The 23,238-nt window shown below is 40.1% G+C and overlaps 1 protein-coding gene across 2 annotated transcripts in view; it reads left to right on the top strand.

Moving 5' to 3' along the window:
- The window catches only part of MYLK (myosin light chain kinase), a 197,044-nt gene that overhangs the window by 153,782 nt on the left and 20,024 nt on the right, over window positions 1-23,238 (top strand). For both annotated transcript variants that reach the window (XM_053947695.1, XM_053947696.1), the window contains 6 exons: window positions 1,474-1,627; window positions 13,300-13,602; window positions 17,172-17,207; window positions 17,308-17,401; window positions 18,393-18,596; window positions 22,745-22,962. In XM_053947695.1, the coding sequence (XP_053803670.1) occupies window positions 1,474-1,627; window positions 13,300-13,602; window positions 17,172-17,207; window positions 17,308-17,401; window positions 18,393-18,596; window positions 22,745-22,962 (1,009 nt within the window). The remainder of the gene's footprint in view (window positions 1-1,473; window positions 1,628-13,299; window positions 13,603-17,171; window positions 17,208-17,307; window positions 17,402-18,392; window positions 18,597-22,744; window positions 22,963-23,238) is intronic.

Raw genomic sequence — 23,238 nt, 5'->3', positions numbered from 1 at the left:
GGGGAAAGCCTTGGAAAACCTCTTCATCAGCTGAATCCATCACTGAACACTGACAGCTGTTGAAGCTTCTTAACTACAACCAGAGGCTTTTTTTCAGGACCCCAGAGATCCAACCCATGTTCCCCACAACCAGTGCAGACCACTGAGCATCCTTTCAGGGCTGTCTCTCCATCCTTTCAGGGCTGTCTCTCCATCCTTTCAGGGCTGTCTCTGCATCCTTTCAAGGATTTCCCTGCATCCCTTCAGGGCTTTCTCTGTATTCTTTCTGGGCTTTCTCTGTATCCTTTCTGGGCTTTCTCTGAATAATGCAGATCTAGTTCTACTATCACCCCTTGACTAATTTTAATGAAGCAAAACATAAAAGACAGTTCAGAATCTCAGAAGTATGTTGGCAGGGTAGAACAACTTTCAGCAGAGTTTAACTCTACATAATCCCATTTGCTAACTTTCTATTTGAGTTATTGTAGGAAAATCTTTCTAAAGTTACTTTGGGGCAGATAGCAGTGCATGTGTTTTGTCTCAGTTGAGAAAAAGTCCTGTTCTTAAACTTTTGATTTCTTCTTCTCTGAATATATGGGACAAGATAAGGCAAACTAAATAGCCTTCATTTTTAATTAAATTCTGAGAATGGCTTGGAAGAGTCACTTATCTAAGAAGGAAGTGGTGGGAGGAAGAAGGGCATTGACATTATGTTGTTTGTTTCATAAGAACACAGTGTACAGCTTCTATAATTGCAGTATAGCATTATGAGGTTTTTAAAGAACTGCCATGTCTCAAGCTAATGCTGATTAAAATCTAAGTCACCTTGGCCATTTATGCTATGATAGCTCTGTTTCAATTAAAAACTAGTTTATAATATGCCTATAGTGTTCAGCAGAGATTTGGATTTTTGCTTCTCTAGAAAATTAAAATGCTATGGGAAAGCTCAATATGCTGCTCTTTGAATGTCTCTCTGTACAGCTGTAGTGTTGCATCTCCATTTTAACATTGTCTTCAATTGTTCAAACCCAAGAAACTGCTACCCTGGTTTGTGTGGAAGTACAGAATAAACTTGGTTAAAACAAGAGGGCAAAAGTCCCAGCTACAGATGGTCTGCACCTTGGGCCTCTGAGGGGAATGGCAAATGAACTAAGGCTAAACCCTTGTTCCACTGTGGTTTCTCTAAGATATGTGAGACCAAACTTTGTTCTTTTGACAGTTGCACAGTTTGCACTTACAGCCTGTCAAAAAGAAGTTAAAAAGTGACACTCCTGTTCCTTAGTGGGCTTCCCTGTGGCCTCTGCAGGACTGGAGCCATTATAATGTTCCACTGCTTTTCTAGATGATTTGTGTTGATTACACATTTACCAGCTGCATATACTCACTCCTGTAATAGAGTTATCTGCAGATAACACTCAATATAATAACATTGTATTGTGCTTTGAGCTCTTTCAGATACAAAGAGATCACATAATTTTTCTTTTAATTTGGCAGATTCAAGAAAATGAATATATTAAAATTGAGAATGCTGAAAACAGCAGCAAGCTAACAATATCATCAACAAAGCAGGAACACTGTGGATGTTACACCCTAGTTGTAGAGAACAAACTTGGCAGCAGACAAGCACAAGTCAACCTTACAGTTGTTGGTAAGTCCAAATTAATATTTTATGCTTAAAAAGAAATCCCCCCACAAGATAAAATCAGCTCATGTCTCCATTTTAAATTCCTACAATGGTCCATTGTTTCACAGGGACAGAAAGCAGTGAATAAAGACACTCTGTTTTGAATAGAAAACCCTTCATCTGTGGGCTTTTACACAGGTATCTTCAAGCTTCAAACAGCCTTGTCAGGTGACACTCCCAGGCCATCAGGTTTGTTGTAGCAGACTCTGGACAGCTGCACAGACATGCAGACAGTTGCAGTTTATTTGCAGATAAAACTGCAGCCTAGTGAGGATCAGCCAAAATCTAGATCTGTGACATCTGGCTCTGAAAGGGCTAATTGAACTCACCTTGGTGTGGATGCACAGCAAAGAGCTTCGGGGAAATCCAGGGAAGTTCTACAAGCCAAGACGTGATTTGGTAAAACGTCAGTCTGTGGGCTGGGTCTGCTTCTGGGCTCTTGTTACCTGTGGCCTGCAGAGGGGTTATCACATGAGGTGGTCCCCTGACAGCCACAAGGGTGTGAACAAGGCAAGAAATGTGGGTCTGAGGCCAAAGATGAATGTCTGACTCCAATGAAACCAATGGAAAAATACCTTTAACCCAAGCTGGACTGGAGATTCATTCCAGCAATCCTGAATAGCATACGAGGTTTAATGAGTACAATCACACTTTCAGGTACAATATCCACTGAAGCAGACTGAATGTGACTCAATTGCACGTTGCTCTACATATTGTCAGTAGAGGCTTCTTGATTATTTAAATTAATTCCTCTAATCGAGTCTGGATAACTGGATGAATGAGTATAAATATCAAGTGGATTCCAGCAACATGCCAGAGAATTCAAAAACAGAAGAAAATAGAATCAGTATTTTTCCCATGATGCATAGATAAATTGTACTACCCCTTCCAGCAGTGGGTTGTACAGGTCAGAAGTACAGCCAGGTTAAAAATGAACACCACTGGTCCTTGAATAAACATATACATTGGTGTGGGTATAGGTTTTGGCTGCAAAACCCCAACACAGCTGCTTAGCAGCTGGAGGAATGGCAGGAGATTAATTGCTCTTTATATTTCCCTCCTTTTCACTCTTTCCTAGGCAGCTGCTGCAGGCAGCTAATTGTAGCAGGTTATTGGGCAAGATGGACTTTTTTTAGCTGCACAAGGCTGACAATTCCTATTATCTTGTTACTGTGTGAGCCTTGACTCATTATTATATAAGTCACTGGTTTATATCCTTTGGAGTTAATTGGTTTGAAAGTCTTTGAATTCTATAACCTTATAAAGCTACATCTCAGCCTCCTGCTTTGCTCTTCCCTAAGAAATGTGCCAGAGAACCGTGGGATTCCCAGAGATGCTTTTGGGAGAGTTGGGTGAAGAATCCTTACAATGTGCAGGAGTTTGCCATGTGTTTTGGCTGATGACAAGCTCTCTGTTTCCAACTAAAAAGAATAAATTCCATCTTGTAACATTGCCAAGCTCTTCAGTGAGACATCTTGCTGATGTCAGCACTGCTGAAGGCATGACAAGGCCTCCTAGCTTGCTGCACATGCATTTTAAGGCCAGATTCTTCCATCTGGGCACTCAAAAATGTGGGAAAAGGGAGCAAAAATGCCTTCCTTCTAGCAAAGGGGTTATCTCATTCTGAGATAAAATCTTTCACACTGTTTGCACCTTTAAAGGTGTCAAATGTTCACTGAAGTTGGAAGGTACTTTTCTCTAAAGCCTGTCAGTTAAAATAGGGAAGCTTTGTTTCTCTGAATATGCAAAACCAGGGACTTCTGAGTCTGCCAAAGCTCATCCTTAGTCCTAAATTCCTGCCTGTCCATTCTCTCTGCTCCATCCCAAGTGCTGGGAAGAAACTTGCTCTCTCTGACCTGACCCCACTTTCATAACAAGCTCTGGTGGAGAAAGTCCTGATGCTAGAGATCAGCTCTGTTTGCCTCAGCCCTTTACAATAAGGCTCTAAATTCTGTGTGAGCAGCCTCCCTGTAAGGTTACTGAGAAAAGGCACATCCATGTGTGTGTGTTGTGTGCTCAAAACACTGCTGCCTGACCACACTGCACAACTGAGCCTTGAATGTGTTGAAACTACAAACACAGAACATTTGCTTTCTGGAAGAGTGTGTCTGAGCAGACCCAGAGCTGCGTTTCTTGATGGACTAGCTGACAGGCTTGGCTCTTCTGAATTTTAGCAGATCAAGGGCATTTGTTAAAATATCAAATGAAATATATATGGAAATAAAGATGTATTTATTTTATTATTATTACCTCTTTAATATTAACAATTATTACCTCTTTTAATTTATTATTACCTCTTATTACCATGTAGGTTTCAAAGTCTTCATGCTGATGGGCAAGTTTTTTATGTGAAAGACTCCAATAAACATTTCTCAAATTAAATTTGGACTGTAACACATGTCAAGGGGCAGGTTGCCCAGCAAAGTTGTGCAGTCTCCACTCCTGGAGGTATTCAAGTTCAGACTGGATAAGCATCTGAACAATCTGGTCTGATCTTATAGCTGATCCTGCTTTGAACAGAAGGTCTAAACACCTTCCTGAGGATTTTTAAGACCATCCTGGATCTTGGTTTTATACTTGCAGTTGAAAAGACCTTTCTTCAAAAAAAAAAAAAAATAACATTATTGACTTAATCTCTGATCAGAGAACAAAGGATTGAGCTTATCTGCCAGGATTCAAATCAGAAATGATCCTGCTATGATTTAAACTGAGTCCTCGATTGGAAACTTTGAGTACAGTTTGTAGAAATTATTTTTAATAATGAAATGACATTTAGGGAAACAAAGATACCCTGCAATCCTTTGAATTTAGCTCCCAAAGTCTTAAATTTAACTCTCAAACTCAGGCCTCAGCTACAGTCTTAATTAAACTGTGCAAGGGTTCTGACACCTAAAGCATTTAAATAATTTATGATTTGATGCAGTTTGGGCCATGGGAAAGGATGCTCTTGAAAGAAGCCCAACTTCGTTCTAAGGGGTTTTATTTCCTCTAATGAATATCGATGAACAAAATGTCCATCACATCCAGCCTCCAGTGTGAGCTGGGTGCAGTCCACACAGCAAATGCACTGATACATAAACAAGTCAGAGGAGCCTTTTTAAATAATGGTGTGGGGCTGAGCACACAGCACTCAGCCACAAGGACTGAGCCTTGTGATTCATTATGTAACCTTGTACCAGCACAATAATACTGGGAGACCTGCAAGTCTGTGAGACATCCAAGTTAAGCAGTATCTTCTTTTAAAGGGTTGACTGGTTTGACTGGTCCCAAAATGTCCATGTTGAGGCCTTCTCTATTGTTATGAGCAGCTCTCTTAAATAAGCAATTTCCTTAGCTGACTGATCTCTCTAGGGACATTTTGTAACATGTTTCTGTTCCAAAATCAAAACAGCCTGATGTGAGATTGAGCTAATGATTTATAGCAGACAGTGTGTCAGATTGGACTTGTGTTGCCAAAGCTGTTAAATGAGCCAATGATGAGCTTAGTGTAAAATATGACTTTTTAGGGAAGGTAGAGCCCTCAGTTTACAATGACAGCAAGGAATACTCATTCCTTTTGTACCATTTATTGGGTGTATTTGATATATTTATCAAAATTATGATTCTGAACATTTTAGCTGTGTGATAGCCCTGGGTCTTTAACCACCTTTGAGAAAGAAACTTGATTTTCCTACTGGCTAAAGCTGGGTATTATGACAGAGTCCAAAGAATAACACAGAATTCAACAAGGGTATCTGGCACTAGAGAAATGATCTATTCTGCAGCTATGTCAGAAACTTGCCACATGCTTTTGGACTTACTCCTTCATGTTTCCATGCCTACTATTCAGGGGCTTTTTGATGATCAATGTTTAGTGAATATTTGGATATTAGTGCTATCTTTTACTTTTTTAAAGACAGAAGTAGAAACACACATACTACCTAACTGGGGGCTGATTTTGACCAACCTTGTTTGTCTTTTATAAATCCTTTGGGATTTTTACTGTTCCTGATGTGGTATTTTGTGTATAGGTATCTGTATATACATACATATATCTATATATGTGTATGTATAGTACACACACACACACACATATCTAAGTATCATGGTGATTAGTAAGGTCTATGGTGGATACATGCAAAAGAATAAGAGTGATGTCATTAGACCTTGAGAGGCCTAAAGTTAAAAGCTGTGGTGTTTGTATTACTTTCAGCATTGGTGCATGAACTATGCTTTGCAGCCTTCTCTGCTGTTGGAAAGTGATAAACCAAGTACTCAAGGACACACACACATATTGCTCCATTCCATACTTGACTTGGGATGGAGAAGTTACTTTCTGTGAGGAAGGTGTTATTTCTCTGCCTTTAATACAATCTGTGTGAGCACAGTCTTTCCAAGCACAAATAAGAAAATACAAGTTTACTTGAGAACAAGGTCTGATCATCACTAACTCCAACAGTCATTGAATGTAATGGTAGGATCTTTAATTGCTGCTATGAAGGGCTTGGTTCTGGTTCCACAAGTCGCATATATGCAAGCTATATTAGCATTTGTTTTCTCCCCCAAAACTCTGTTACAAGGAAACGTGGTAGCAAACCCAGCAGTGCACAGTGACCCTTTCACCACTGTGAATGCATTGTGGGAGATCCTGAAAAGTCTGGCACAGTGCTCACCACTCAGACACAGAGGACCCAGTGGTCAGGGTTCTGTGCTCCCTCTCTGGAAAAGTTAAGTGCAGACATCTGGGAAGAAGACAGTGAAGCGAGACACCCATAGACATTTTGACATTGAATATTGCAGCTCAGAAGTGCAAATATGAATGATTCTGAAGTTCTTTTTTTGAAAATAATCAGATTATATCTTGCAGTATCCATGTGATTCCCTGTTTACAGTCAGGTCAAGAATGCAGTGAATTTCCTAAGAATATGTGGGTGGACTCGCTCTGTAACCTTCAACCTTTCAAATTCCTCTGGATTGCTGGAGTATTTTTGTCACTGGTTTTATGGTTAAAGGGCAACTACACTGGTGGTTAAGGAAGAGATGTCTTATGTTGCTGCTGTTGTAGTTCAAGAGTATAGTAACCTCCAGTGTCAGCTTCCCACTAATGCATAGTGGCTCTGCAGCCTGTACCAAAACTAAATTTTCACAGAAAGACAAAAATGTATAGAGGAAAAACCAGCTTACTCTGCTCTATGCATCAGTGCTGGCACACTAATCCAGGTTTATCCCTTGAATGGCCATGCAATTTCAATGACGTTTCTGTTAGGAGAAATTTCAGTAGAACTCCATGCATAGTTGCTTTTTCCTGATGCTTACCTTCAGCTTGTTTTTAAGGAAGAAAATAAATATCTTGACAATTGCAAAATGCCTATATTTTACCTAGTTACTCAAAAATTATTAATCACAACTCCTGCATACCAACACAGGGTTCCTAAGACCCAAACTCACTCCAGTGGAGACTAATCCACTGATAGTCCTACTGGGGAAACTCCTAAAATTTATTCTGCCTTTCAGTGGGCAGGTTTGGGAGCTCTAATTCAATCAGTTATCAAAGCAGATACCTAACGTGCAGCACATGAGTAATCCGAACAGCTTGTTGATTCAGGCTCAGGAGCAGATGGTTTAGAAAAAGGCTCCTGAGAATGCATTATATATTTGTTTGTTCCATTAGGCCTGTGGCAGAAGGAGATGTTCTTGTGCTGAGGGCATTTGCGTGGGAGTGGTGAGCTCTGGTTTCGTTCCCAGCTCCATTCTCCTGTGTGTCCTTGGGCAAGGTCATTTTACACTTCCATGTCTCAGTTACCCCAACAGCACAAAGCAATGCTCTGGGCCACCAGTATTTGTGAGCTACTTTATCCACAGGTCTCAAAAGGGCAGTTTTTAAATAACTTCATTTTCTGTCAGAGTTGTCAGGAGGAGCAATGTGGTGAGGGTATTGTGCAGTGCATTTTACAGGGGAGGTGTAAATTTCCAAATCTTTACCATGGGGTCCTTGCCTCTGCTGTTTTTTAGGAGAAAACTCGTGTTCATTTCAGTTTCTCTTGAGTTGTTTTGCAGGAAAATGCAGGCATTTTTAAATTTAACTTTATCCTAAACCTGTGGTACACTAACGTACAGGGTGCACATTAATTATAGGAGTTAAGGGGTAATATCTCTACTTGTAGCACTCCTCTCCCTTGGAAAAAGAGCTGCAGGGCATAGTTTTCCAAGCACAGCAGTGAGGTCTGCCATGACCCCGAGCCCTGTCAGCAATAGTGCCGAGTTCGGTTATGACCTTTTATGGTTTCGCTTTTCTCCTGCTGATGGATTTCAAATGAAAGCTTTGCCAGTGCTGTCGGCATGGACAGTGTTCAACTAGCTTTTGCAGCATATTAAATACCTTCCCTGGCTAAACAGCTTGTGGAATGGAATTAAATTGTTTCTTTCTGTTTGTTCTTTATCTGGCAGGCAAATATCACAATAGCTAATAATAGCATTATACAGTAATATGATAACTGGATTTAGAAAGAAAACAAACCAATTTTGAGAACAGATAAAGAAAACTACTTCAGAAACATTGCTTCAGTGCTGTCTCTGTTCATAAAAGAAAGGAAAAAAAGACTTTTCAGAGGCTGTGGTTATACTGTTCTCAGTTTTTAGAGGCTTTCTGCTGGAACAATATCTCTGCTTAAGAGCCAGGGCTGTGCAAGCTCTTAATGCACAGCAAACTCTATTGCCTTGCCTTGGCTCAGCCTGACCCTCATGGCAAGTAGCAGAACAATTTCCATTTCCCTGCACTCAGATAAGGAGATTGCTGCCTTTTTTGGTCTCTTGGAATGGTTCTTGTGTTCTGAGGGCTCTGTAAACTGAGCCATGTGGAGAAGGCAGTGAGGTCTAGATAGCACAGTCTCATGTCACGTGGGTGTCCTGGAGGAGCTGTGGGTTTGCCTCCACTACAGAGAGAAAGTCCCTTTGCTTATGGGAAGGAATTTTCACAGAAACACGGAATATTCTGAGTTGGAAGGGACCCACAAAGGATCATCGAGTCCAACCCTTAAGTGAATGTCCTGTACAAGGATTGAACCCACAACCGTGGTGTTATTAGCAACATGCTCTAGCCAATATACCACAGAAAGAAAAGGCAATCACATCAAGTCAAGTTTGTCTGATAAATAGCAATTATTTAAAGGCTGAGCATGCTTATGTTTTATGCTTCTCAGAGTGCACAAATACAAGTTAATTAAAGTTTACTTCAGGCTGTATATCAAAACCTGTTTACCAAAATATTTATCAGAATTTATCTGAGGAAGGAGTGCAGCTGAATTCAGTTTGAGAGTAAATAACAAGTGTGTGTTTCATTGCTGGTATGGTCTTAAAAGTGGCTTAAACATTACATGTGGGGCCAGCTCGTGACATTATCATTTGCCCTAAGGAATACATGCCACAAAGAATAAAATGGAATCTGACCTCATTGCTTTTGGGGTAGTGGTAATTTACACCTCCCTTTGTTGAGAAGCTGGGGGTTTTAATTTGTGCCTGGTTTGCTGGAGCACAAAGGGCTAAAAAGCAGTAGAGCCCTCCTTCACATCACCTCCAGTCTCCTCTTACTCCTCTCTGCTTGCCTTATGGCTCACAGCACACAGGAGTCGCTCCTGCTGCTTCCTCTGTGCTGCTGGTGTCAGCAACTCAATGCAGCCTCTGTGCTGCTCTGCAAACAGTCCCTGAGCCAGGTTTGAGGCCAAATTAGCTGCTCCTTTGCCTGCCACAAGGCCTTGGAAGCCAGCTTGGGGCAACCCTACTCATATTCCTAGAGAGATTCACGTGCAAAGGCATTGGCGTTTGTAGAATTCTGACCAGGTTCAACAGGACTGTGTGAATACAGCCATTCTGACCACAATCATCTAGAACATCATCAGTCTTGATTTAGGGGTTATGTACATGCTGTAAGGTAGCCAAGGCTGGAGTACCCCTAGTTTCATATGGTTAAGGTGGTGGCTTTCTTTTGTTGCATGTAACAGTGAAATTGAAGTTAGAGATCAATATTATGAATTAGTTCCTTCTCCTATAGAAATATGCACAAGTGCATTTTTGGATGTTCTGCCTTTGTTCTAGTTCACATATTGGATTGTAGCTATGGGTTGTTCCAGAAGAAGAACAACACACTTGTGATCCATTAAAGCCAATGTAAGGCCCTCATAATATAAGGCTAAGTATGAAAGATGATTGTGCATGTCAAAAACTGCACATGACATGCAGCAGAATATTGGAGACAGGCAGCTCAGGGACATGAATGGTATAGTAAACACTGAAACAGAAGGACAAAATAGAGAACTGTGCTTGTCTTCCACACCCCTCCTCAACTCATTGGATGTTTATATTGGAAGCACTTAATTGTGCTGATAGAGATTTCATATTCCAGAAGGGAATGTAGTTTGGCAAAATACTCTAGCTTTCAATAAGGACAGATGAATACAGAGTAACCTTTAAAATTCCCATAGAATAAACTATTGAGAAACAAAACAGACACATGGAGAGACCATCTGCAGATTCTCTGAATGTGCAGAGCTTTAGAATACCATCCAGTCTGATATTAAGTCATTTTTAAGCATGTTAAAATGGTACATATACATCTGTCATACTAAAAAAGAGCAAAGATTAAGCTTTCATTCCTGTTTAGGATCTCCCATAGCAGCTACTACAGTATTTATACACTGAACAGATCTGCAAGCAGCAGCACACGACAGACTTCAAACAGAGATGTGCATCTTTCTGGATCAGTAGAGTCCAGCCAAGGTTGCAGGTTTTCATCTCTGCCTATTGAGAAAAATGCCTTAGGAATCTAGAAATGTTCCCAAGGCTAGCAGATACTAGTCTAAAGCCATGTGGCATTTCCTTTGCCACTGCTATTCCCTTGGCCATGAATGTTTTCTCTGCAATGCTCACATACCTAAGCCTTGCTTCTGTAAACCATGCAGGCCAGAGGGACTCCAGTTGTCTAGGTGAGTCATGGAAAGAGAGCTTACTGAGGGAACTGAGGCCTAGGAAACTGATAAATCATGCCCAGAGTTTCATTTGGATACAGAAGTGTGTTGAAAGTCAGCAATGAGAGAGGGTATTTTCATGTCCTGCAGGGGAAGCAGGCTACCATGCTCTGCAAATACTGAAACATAGGCACACTTCCTCCGTATCAATTCAGTGCACAGCAGTAAAGCAACCTAACACTTTATTTTTAAAGCAACGTTCAGATTTCGCTGTGTGCATAGCAGATGTCAGAGAATCTGCACTGCTTTGACAAACTTCAGTAGATGCCACTGTAAGGTGGTGGACTACTGGCTTGGCTTTTTCTTCAAAGTATTTTCCTCCTGCTATCTGCAACTGCTCTGTTCTGTTTGGATTTAGAATAAATCAACTGTTACTTACTCAAGTTCTATCTGCATTTTGAGATGATGCAGTGATGGTTACATAGGAGGAAAACAAGACATAGGGCTGAATATTCCACTCCCGTAAAGATTTTGAGAAGGACAGAAAATCATTCCCAGCAAGGTCCGCATGGATTACAAGTTGTAGTGAAAAGAAGATGCTGTTGCTGCTGTCTGACTAAAATCACACAATCCATGTGTGCCATGCCAGCAGCTCTCTGATGGCTGCTATGGGTATGGTACAAACATGCTGATACTGCAAATGGTGTGGGCACTGAATCCTCACTTCTTGCAGCTCCAGTGAGGCTGGGACAGGACAAGTAGAGGGAAGAGGGGTGCTGCTGTTTGGGCACTAGGAGGTCAAGATTCAGTTCTCATCTTTGCTACAATCTCTCTTTCAAATCTTAGACAAATCATGTAAGTTCCCTGTGATTCAGTTCATTATATATCTACTCTATAAATTCATGATTGCTAATAGCCCCTTCCATTCTGCCAGAAAATGAGGTGAGTAAAATGTGACCACTAAGTAGGACAATAAGCTGCTCCAGAGGTTAAGGAGATCTGGTCTCTGACGTGTGTTCAACAAGAGATGTGCTGTATAATGATGACTCCTAGTGGAATGGTGGTTTTAGTGTTGCCAAAATGAACAAAGATAATTTTGATTCTGGCAGTCACTTTTTTTTCCACCTCGGGGTTCTCGTACTGAATGCAGTGGCATACTTGGTGTTCATCTCCCTTCCTCCCTCTCAGTCTTTTCCCTCATACTTGAACATTTCTATTTATATGTCTTCTAATATGTTTAAGTTGTGGAGAGAGATGTATTTTTCATCACAACTGAACTAAATTTTTTTTTCAGGGAAGTCATTAGACAATGAAACTTGCACTCTTCCAAATAGTGAACTGATACTTAACTATCTTGATCACATTAGACTGTCCTAATTTCCCTCCACAGGAGTCGGAGGAGAGGTTCCTCTGTCCAAGAACCAAAGGCATGTTTCTGACAAACTGTGGCTATTTCTGTCAGCTCAGTAATTTTCCTAGGAATGATAATTTGAGTATAGAGGGATATAGTCTGTCACAGTGAGGCTTTGATCAAAGTCTACAACAGCTTCCCCCAGCATTTGGATGTTTTTATTGCTGAGAAAGTGGCAGTATTTTTTGGCTGCTTTGTCAGCTCTGCCTTTCCTACAAAGAAAATAATAATATCCATTAGCAGCTTGAACAAGCAAAATGGGACAGGATTTTATCAGTCCTTGTTCAGTGGCATCTCACACTTTCTATCTTTTTTGTTTTCCTCTTCTCTCATTTATCCTATCCTTTGATTTCTCTTTCAACCTTTGGCCAGTAGTTCATCCACATCAACATCATCATTATTTTGTAGGTTTTGCTAGATTATTTCTGAGAGGATTATTTCCAGAGAAGCTATTTGTTCCCTTAAAAGTCTTTTGAAGTGCTTAAATTCCACAGTTATTTTCTAGCAATTTATTTTAAAAGTCATCATTTTTCTGTCTTAGAAGAACATAAATTTCAATAATTAATCATTAGACTAAATCTTGAAAAAGTCATATAACTGCAAGGCTGTTGCATTTTCTCAGGTGTTTGCATAGTTGGCTGCACATCTGCACACCAGGTTCTGGTGATACTGGTTCTACTCATCTAAATAAGGACTTCAGTAGCAATCTTCTAACTGAGGAAATACAGAAATTTCTATCTTCTGCTTCCTCAACAATTTCCAAAATGCATATAAGATTTAAAAAAAACCTCACTATTTAAATTATATATTCTAAATTGAACTTTGTCTTCCCACAAAGTGCACTAGACTTCCAAAACCTGCACATAGATGATGAATTTGTTCACTAAACTGTTGGCAGATAAACTTGTCACCCTTCAAGGCCTTGTTTCCATGCCAGCAAACTGGTTCTAGCATTTCTGCTACCCAGTTGTATTTGGATGAGTGGCACGTTCTGAGGCTGTGAAAGTGAGCAGTGGCCCTGAGGTGTGGAAGCAGATGAAGGGAGCTACGGAAGCACATCACAGCGATGGAACTGTTACAGGGGTGTTCCTCTGAGGAAGATCACCAGGGAGTGGTTTGCACCATTGTGGGAGATTGCAGGCAAAGCTGGGACTGGTTCTAGTCCCCGCAGTTTCTATAATGATAGCTGTGAAGCAGAGCGATGGAATGGAAAGAGAAGGGCCAGGAACACCCTGATGAAGTTGTGCCTCTGTTCCTCACGGTGTGCGTTGTGTGCGTTTCTGCAGATAAACCAGACCCACCTGCCGGGACTCCTTGTGCGTCAGACATACGGAGCTCCTCCCTCACGCTCTCGTGGTACGGCTCCTCCTACGACGGCGGCAGCGCCGTGCAGTCCTACACCGTGGAGATCTGGAACTCGGTGGACAACAAATGGACAGACCTCACCACCTGCCGCAGCACCTCCTTCAACGTGCAGGACCTGCAGGCTGACCGGGAGTACAAATTCCGCGTGCGAGCTGCTAACGTCTATGGCATCAGTGAGCCCAGCCAAGAGTCTGAGCTGGTAAAGGTTGGAGAGAAGGAAGAAGGTAAGTTCTTATGAGGAAAAAACCATCTCAATTCAGCTGAACTCTTTCTTAAGCATTCCTTAGCGAGGCCAGAGAGCTGCACATCTCCTTCCCACGTGTCTCTGTGGCTGTAACTGTGCTCAGGTCCTTCACAGACTTCATTTGGGGCTCTGAGCACATCAGTTTTGCATACTTGAAGTGTGGAAACTTGGCTTCAGGGATCCCAAATCCCTGCCTTGTGAAAGCAAGCACTAAATCTCATTCTGGCTTGCTGGTGAATGCTGGCTGATAGAATTCTGCAGTTCAGTGCACAGGTAATGGGAAATGAAACCTTTCACAGATGTTACACATTCAGTCCATGCCCAGTTGGAAAATGATGGTTGGTGCCTTACCTGAAATACGCCAGTGGATTCATTATACTTTATATTGGACACACCATGGAAAAACAAACCATAAACACTATCCCAGTTTTGCTTTTGGAAATAATGAATGTGCTTGCTGCTAGCCAAGCACAGAATATGCAACAGAAAATAAATTGGCACTCTGCAGCTAGCTGTATTTCCCATGCTTTCAATCCCAGCATGATAGTGTACCTCAGTCCTGTGTCCCCTAGTACACTCAGCCTGTGAATTCGAGGCTATCCTACTTAGCATGTTGGTTTTGCAACATTATGGATGCCCAAAATATTTTTTAGGGTTTTCAGTTAGAGTTGCATGTACTTTAAAAAATATTTTTCAATATTTTTTACATCTTAATTTTTGTTTAAGATCTTCTCAAAGGGCTAATAGGGAGAGTAGTAGAAATTATTCAGGAACTGTTACAAAACTTGAAACACACAAATATCAGCATTATTTTTCAAAACCAGAAAGTGAGCACATATTTTTGTACACACCTCCATCTAACTACTGTGCAAGGATGACTTTGATAGTCACCTTACCGAAAAGCCCAGACCAGGAATAACAAATGTTACCATTTTTCCTGTCTTTGAGGAGTGAACTGTGTGTTGTATCTCTCCTTCTTCGTTTATGTGTGCAAGGCTTTGGAGCTTGAAGTGTTCCACATAACCCTTGTGAAGTTATCTTTTATTGCTAAAGGAAGACAAAATGATAGCAAAGTGATTACAGCATCACACAACTGTGTAAGCCTCTCAAACAAAAGTAAATCGTACTTCTCTTCAAGTGCTAAATTGGATGCTGAGGAATTACTTCCCTCTATTTGCAAGATTTAAAACCAATCTAAATCAAGATGCACCTTCTCTTCAAAGTGGGGAAAATAACATTATGAGTAGCAATAAAATTGAAAGGAAGCTAGATGGTATTGGCTCTTCATAATAAAATTCCCTGTGTTTGAATTCCCCCTTTCTTTAGTTGCAGGACAAACACCTTCTAGGGTTGGAGACCTGACTCTTCTCTATGTTTTTCCTAGAGCAACCACTACCTATACTGGACCAAAGCAAACAAGTTATTTTTCCATTTAAGTCTGAGCATTTTCTTCCATAGATTTAGTACAAAACGCTAGAAATATGTGAGTCATTGTGATACACATAAAAAAAAAAATCAACAAAAAAGTTGTTCTGAGCAAAAAGAAAAGGTGTTCTGTTTGCAGGCAGGGGAGGTCGTCTTTGTGCTCTCCATTGTAGGGGTTATTGATTTCAATTCTTGGTATTGCAGATAGTGTGGAAAAAGAGCAACTTATCTAAAGTGTGATTTTTCAAGTGTGTGAATATAACTGGTGCTTTAATTAAAGGCAGTAGAAAATGCATGTGTTCAGCACCTGTCAAAGTCAGGACTTTAAGCTGCCATCTTTGTGAACACTTAGCTGAGTAACTTGGGATTTTCTAGGTTGCCAGGAACTCTGATTACTGATTTTCATACTGTGGTGGCCAGCCCATATTAGCAATGTCAGTATGATCTTAGTGAAGAAAGGCATGGCTAAATTTTCACAGTGCATTTAAAGAAAACTAAAATAAGGTTGTAAATCACAACAGATTAAAGCATGCATTGCCATGTTTGAGGAAAATTTGGTACTGTTGACTCACTTGCGAGAAGGTTTTAGCACAGCTGCTCAGCACTTACCAAGCTCAGATATGTATCACTTAGATAATTTAGGCTTCCACTGGTGGACCAAACTCTTTCTATTCTGTGGCTTCAATGCAGTGTCGCTGCAGAACTGGGCACTGACTTCTTGTCTGAGCAGTACTTGGCAGACATTGCCTACTGGCAGCCTGGCTGGGAGCAGCTCCCTTACACAGCCCTTAAAAGGGGAGGAAAATGTTATGTGCTCTGTGCAGGAGTGGTTTGTAGCTGAGGAAGGTCTGAGAAAAGCTACTCTGGGTGGGGAAGGCTCCCTTCCCTCCCTGCTCTTCCAGTAGATCTCTGCAAACCAGCTCATCTGTGCAGGAACATGCAAGAGTTGCAGCTCCAGAAAGAAGAGAGAGGAACGCTTTAGCAACAGACTTTATCCACTTGATTGGCTTTGCTACCACACACAGATACATCATTTTGTGTAGGATGTGAAAGGGTGATGCCTCAGACCAGATATCTGCTCCCCCTGCACCCTTTATTTCTGTTGTTTTCTTCTCATCCTCTGCATCTAACTCTGTGCTCTAAAGCACCTAACAGCACCCAGAGTGCTGCATTAATTTAATAACACAGATCTGCTGACACAGGGGGGATAAATCCCTTGGTTAGGCTTGCACTCCATGATGGCAAAGTGCAGCTTCAGCAGCTTCAGGAGAATTAACAGGTCACTATGTAACAAACAGCCTTTGCAGTTTCTCAAATCACTGGTCACAGCCACAGGTCTCAGGAGCAAGCCCAAGCAGTGCAAGTAAGGTATAACAACATGCCAGCTACAGCCCCTTTCCCCTCATACCCGCAGGGAAAAGCAGTGCTACAGGCAGTTCATGTACAGGAACATTAGAAATTAAAATCAGGACACTCAGGCCAGCTTTGACTTAGGTCACTGGGTTCACCTGTCTTTGAGTCTGCCTGCAGAACTGAGGCTCCCTTTGAACCTCAATGACTGCAGAATTCAGCCATGCTCAGGGGAATCACACTGTTCAGATTTTCTCAATCTTTTGAGTCTGAAAAGTTTGTCTGGATGCTTTGCAGGGAATCTTTTCATGTACATACTTGCCTAACTTTTGGCTTCACAATTCAAAAAAGGCACATCAAAGCAGAAAAAAAATTGTCATGGAACAAGAAGTGTTATTGATTTTAATATTTTTAATTTATTTTCTATTTCCCTGAGGCATTCTAAAGGTATTTCTGAGATTACTTTGAACTGTTGCAGTATGCTGATGTTTCTAGTAGGCAGGTATAATTGACAAGTACTGCAAACCACAGGAACATGATTTATTCAGAAATGCTGACTAGATTGTGACTGGATAGTCAATAGTGATGAAGAAGCAGTAAAGAGATTTCAATTATGAAGTTAATGCACAAACTCCCTGACGGCTTTTTGCTGCTTTGCCATAGGGTCTGTCAGTTGTCCATGTCACTGTGAATAATCTATGTCACTTTGAATATCTTATATAAGTGCAATATCCCATATAAAAAGTTATTCATGTATTTTTATTTCCATCACAGAACCTAAAGAGGATGAAGCGGAGCTATCTGACGATGGTAAGAAACGCATGTTTTAAACAGGAAAAAATGCAAGTCTGTGTTCTTCATTCACATTTTTTGGAGGTTTATAATCATGGTCCTTAATGCTTGTTTGTAGAGGGGAAAGAAACAGAGGTGGAATATCGGACGGTTACGATCAACACTGAACAGAAGGTGTCAGATGTCTATAACATCGAAGAAAGACTGGGATCGTAAGTACTGGGCTGTGTTTTTGAAGACACACAGTTTTCAATGCTACCAGCCAGTTATAAAGATCATGTGCATTTATTCTTTGACTGTCTTGCGCTTTCAACATCCCAGTTAGGCTCCTTTGTTGCAGTAAAAATAGTTTCCAATGTATTTTGGCTTCCACTCCATAAAGATCCTTTGCTCCTATTAGCTGATAATTTTAAGTAGGTACTACATGTATTTCTGGCAAATGGAGCCCACATATGAACAAAGCTAAAGGATTCATTCGTTTTTCAGTGTCCTAAAAGCTATCTGAAAAAAAAAAAAAAGGTACACATTGTGTACTTGCATTTCCATTATATCCATTAGTGGTAATAAGATTATCCTGCCCACGGCTGGAATCTCTGTTGACAGCGGCCATAATCCCAAGAGCATTAATACTATTGCTGAGAGAAGGTCAGTGATTAGCCTGGCTGTGTTTCTCAGGGCCCCAGCTCATGGTGGTGTGAACTGCAGGCCATGATAATCCTTCAGTGCTGAAGGCCAGGGGATCCTCTGTGCTGCCATGAACAAATCCTGAGAAGTGTAACACAGAGGTAGAATTGCACATTACAGCAAAGGGAAACAATAGTACTGAAGCCTTGAGCATTCAGATTCTGATTTCACCTAAATCCTGTACCTGAGATGTCCCATCTTCAGAGGTATATGACCTATAGAAAACTGTGTGCAGAAACACCTGAATTAAAGCCTGCTAGGAGTCCTAATTTTTGAACCCTCCTATATAAGAGTTGTTAACTGGAATGGCAGAATACCTCTAAACATGGTATTCATTCAAAAGTTCTTGCAGATCAGTATAGAATAATACTTGATACAAAGACATTTTAATTTCAGAATGGAATGGTTGTGCTGGAATATTTAGTAGATTGTTGTGCTGGTATATTTAGTAAATTGTTGCTATTTGTGGTGGCCCATATATTGCAAAAACATTTTATGGAAATAGTTCTATATTTTCAGGGGAAAATTTGGACAAGTCTTCAGGCTTGTTGAAAAGAAGAATGGAAAAGTTTGGGCAGGAAAATTTTTCAAAGCATATTCTGCTAAGGAAAAAGAAAACATAAGGGAAGAAATCAGCATCATGAACTGCCTACATCATCCAAAACTTGTCCAATGTGTAGATGCCTTTGAAGAAAAAGCCAACATCGTTATGGTTTTGGAAATGTAAGTATAAAGCACAGCACACTGACAAAGTTAATAATGTTGAAAATAGTTGTGTGTACAAAAGTAGCAACTTGCAGACACAGGACTGTCAAACCCTTCAGGATTTGCAAAGCCAGGATGGTTTTCAGATCTTGCAAGTTTTTCCAATTACTTATCCAACTTGTTTAAACTGTGTAAGTGAATCTGTGTTAATCTTTTAAAAATCAGTCAAAATCTGCTACAGTTGTTGTTGTCTAGTTTGCTTGTTTCTTAAAGTACATGTAGTGGGGTTTTGCAGCTTTACTCTTATTGCCCGCTTGGGAGAGGTGAGAACAAAGTTAACTGCATTTTGGACTTTCATTTAGAACCTAAAATGTGTTTAAGGAGGAGAACTTCTTTTACTTTGGGCAGTTCTAAACATGTGTTAACAGTTGTCACAAACAATAATGGCCAACATGAGCAATATTTGTATCATCCATAATGCACCTGCTTAGTGTGAATCCCATACTTGTGGCAGTACCAACTGGAAAGAAAATTAAATCCTGATCTCTGCTGATATTTTTCCTAAAAAGTTGCTTTAGTTACAGTTCTGCTGCCACATCAACTTCATGTGCTCTCTGATGAAAGGAGAAGCAGTTTTTTTGCTGGCTGAAAGTTCTAAGTAAGATATAGAATGTTTCAGGCAAAAGAGACTATATGTCTATTTTGCTTCCTTGGCACTTGCTTACATTATGTGCAAACTACTACTGCACTGGCATATTTCAGAGATGGGATTTTACAACCCTGGAACTTAAGTGCAGGAAGGTGTTTTTATTTTTAAATTGAGCAGTTGAGCAAACTGCCGATGGTAAGGGAAGGGAACCCTACTTAGCTTGGAGCTGAGAGCTGGCAGACCTAATGGAAAACAGGGAGATGTATAAAGAGTCTGGAATAGCATATGGCTTTACATTCCATTAGTTTCTCCCGACAGCAAAGGGGTTTTACTCTTTAAAAACGTAGAACACTGCAATCAAATTTGAAGTAGTTTTGTCACCCAGCCTCACTAGGATGTGGTTTTAGTTTGGGGTGAACACCTTTTCTGGTTTTTGAGCCTCCTGCCGATATTTCCATTGTGTTGAGCAGCAGAGAGCAGGTGTGGGCAGTGAGGTGCTCGTGTGGCACCTCATGTCAGGTGACCTGGTAGCCTCTCTACTCTCATGTTACCCAGCTGACACAATCCCAGCCCAGCAGCTGCACCTGTATTGATAAAAGAGCCTCCAAAGGATCATTTCTGTTGTAGCTATTAATATAATATTTCTTTGCATATCAAAGAAGCTGTGGGAAAGTTCTTACAATCCAAGCTGTTTCATTTCCATCAGGGTTTAAATGCATGGATTTCAAATAAATCAAGCTCACTTGCTATCAGTCTCCTTTAAATCAGATTTTAGCAGTGACTGGTACTTAGGAATTCCCCTTCTACTCAAACTGATGAGAAGTGCCCTTTGATTTTTCTTCCTATTATTTATTCTAAATTGTTCATTTTAATTTTATTCCCATACCTTTTCTGGAACCTTTTAAACTTCATACTCTCTGCTTTTAATATTTCTCATTACAGTATTTTATATGGTTTGATTTAATATTCAAAATAAAATCAGATTTTTTTATTATTACTTTTAAATTAAACACTATAATAATGTGCTCTTGCCTGGAAAGCTTTACATCTAGCATTTACTGGAAGTCAGAGGCAAATCTCAGGCATTTCCTTTTCAAATATTGGAACATATTGGTTCCACCATAAGAATCTCAGTGGAAAAAGTAAATCTGAAAATAGTAGCATGTTGTCACTTTAATTCAGCACTGGGGGCTAAGTGCCTCAAATTTTTATATACTTCAGATAGTCAGTTTATTTTGACATAGAACAGAAGGAGATTATTGTATTGCAAATTAAGATTATTGAGCAAAATGTCAGCACTAAGTTCTATCATTTGATGTGATTTAAGCTAGTACAAGTTAATTGGGTTTTTTCTTTTTTTCCTAAGGTAGATTTTTAAAAATGCAGTTGAGTATTTGCCTGGGCAAAGGTAGATTCTTCTCACTGTTCCTACTGGACCTTAGAGGAGTATTCTGTGATTCCACAGATAAGAATGTTTTCCTATATGACTCATGTAAAGAAGACTGAAAAGAGGAGAATCCAGAAAAAATAGAGATTTGGATTCTGAGCTAGTTGTGACTGAACAAAGCCAACTTCTCCTCTTGTGTATGTGTAGAACCTCATTCACATTGATTTTATTCAGCTTCTTAACCTGGCAAAAATTAATCTGAATTTGGCTCCTTATATGAATGCAAGAGTATTCATCCCATAAATTTATTGCAGTTTAATTTACCATTGCTACCAGACTGTAGAGAGCTCCCATAGTAAAAACAGCAGGCAGGTGTATTAACAGTGGTTTATTTACAAAAATATGCTAAAAAGTGGTGCTTGAGACAATGGTACAATTTCTGAAAAGTTTTCCCTTTAGGGATCCGAAAAGGGCGGCACTTTTATAGTACAAACAAGTCGTCACTATCTGCATTAAACAGTCAGAAACAACTGGTGCATTTTGGGATGAGGATGATTATCATTTGGATTTGCAGAGTACTCCACATAGAAACATTTTGCCTGCAGATGTTTTCATAAACACCCATACTGGTTAATGTCTTAGCAAAGCAACAACACACTAGATCCCCTGCATGTTTATTCAACAGGTCTGGCAATACTATTGCTTTATGTTACAAATGTGCTCTAATCCAACATAACCTCTCAGTTTGTCAAGCACATGCTCTTCTTACCATTTTCATATTCATAGGAAACCGCAATAGCATTTCTAATTACATATTTTCTGAAATTTTATAGCCAAAGCAAGAAATGCATCCAGAACTTCAGATGTTTTAAGTTCAGTTTGGTTCACGAGGGATATAATCATCTATCTGGCAACCTGCAAACGTGGCAAGGCCATCTTTCAGCTGCGTGTTTTCCTTCTGTAACTGCAATGTGCAATTGCATTTGGCAATAACCATGAATGCTGCAAAATATTAAACCATATAAAGACCATGGTGTGCTTAATTTCTAAAAGCAAAGCTCCTCTTCACTATGTGCTCCTTTCTTTATGGGTCATTCACCCGCAGTGTAAGAAAAACATATTTACCATCTTTGGATGCAAACAGATAAACCAGTTGAGTGATTCATCAAAATTTAAAAAAATAAATAAAATCAACAAAAAAAAATCCCAAAGAAACAAAACAAAACACAAACTCAAACAAAAACAGAATGAAAAAGCCTACCAAACCCAATAAGCCACAACTTAAATTATGCTTTATTAAATCTAGGTTAAAAATGTCCCACTTCAGTTGCACGAAGAGTTCAATCCAGGAGATGCTACCCTGGAAAGAACAATTATTTCACATCCTAAATTAGCATAAAAATGGAATTGACCTACAAGGAGTGTGATCAGGCCTCAGCTAAAAATACCAGCACAGAAAGTGTTGTGGGTTATATCCTTCTCCTGTCATAGCTGAGGAAGAAATTCCCTCTGAGCTCACTTGGGTCACTAATTTACCCTTTGAATTTTGCATTCCAGTTAACCATACCATCGTAATTCTTCTTCCTTCAGCCTTAGTCACCCTCAATCTCTCTTCTTCCTGAATTTTTGCTCATCTGCTTGCAGTTTTGTCATCTTTCCCTGGCACCCATATTTTTGTTTTATTTCTAAATTATGTTATATGCACTTGTGCACTGCTGGATCATAGGAGGGAAGGGAGAAGTGGAAGTGTTTGCTCAGAGTTGGGAGCAGTGTTACGAGCACGTGTCTGCAGGGTGGCAATCACAGAGCACACACTTCACTGTCAGCTGCAGGTGACACAATCCTAGAGACAGGATGTAAACCCCTCCTGCCTGGAATAGCAACATTGGGGTTTCACAGTCCTTATCTGCAACACAGATCCAGAACAGAAAACATCTATTGATTTATACCACACAAAGAGGGGGTTCTTCCCATGTGACCCTTGTGTCCATGGAAAATGCCATTTTAAAACACAGATTGCATCCTGAAGTGACTTCTGCAAGCTTGAATTCTCTGTATTGCTGTAAAAAGAAAGCCTGATTTTGCCCCAAATGAATATGTTACAGAAGTCTCTTATTCTGTCTTTCATAGGGTTTCTGGAGGAGAACTCTTTGAACGGATCATTGATGAAGACTTTGAACTGACAGAGAGAGAGTGCATTAAATACATGAAGCAGATTTCAGAAGGAGTTCAATACATTCATAAGCAGGGTATTGTCCACTTGGATTTGAAACCAGAAAATATTATGTGTGTCAACAAGACTGGTACCAGCATCAAACTCATTGACTTTGGTCTTGCAAGAAGATTAGGTAATGAATTCTCTGCCTGTTTCACCATCATGGGGGAAAGGGCAGGACAAGCAGTAATTCATGCTACCTATTATATAGAGAGTAAATGTTTCCTATAAATATTTCTGGTTTTAGGGAAAAATAAAAAAGGGGGAAAGAAGACATTCAAGAATGAGAGTAGGACACCTCATCTTCAAGAGGAGTTTACAGTGAGGTGTACAGAATCTACCTTTCTGTTTCCATAGCAGGGTATCCCTGTAGATTCCACCTAAAATACTAATGCTAAAAAATATTTAC

This window comes from Vidua chalybeata, chromosome 7, assembly GCF_026979565.1.
Source record: "Vidua chalybeata isolate OUT-0048 chromosome 7, bVidCha1 merged haplotype, whole genome shotgun sequence".
NCBI lineage: Eukaryota > Metazoa > Chordata > Aves > Passeriformes > Viduidae > Vidua > Vidua chalybeata.
This window is presented reverse-complemented; position numbering and strand designations above follow the sequence as displayed.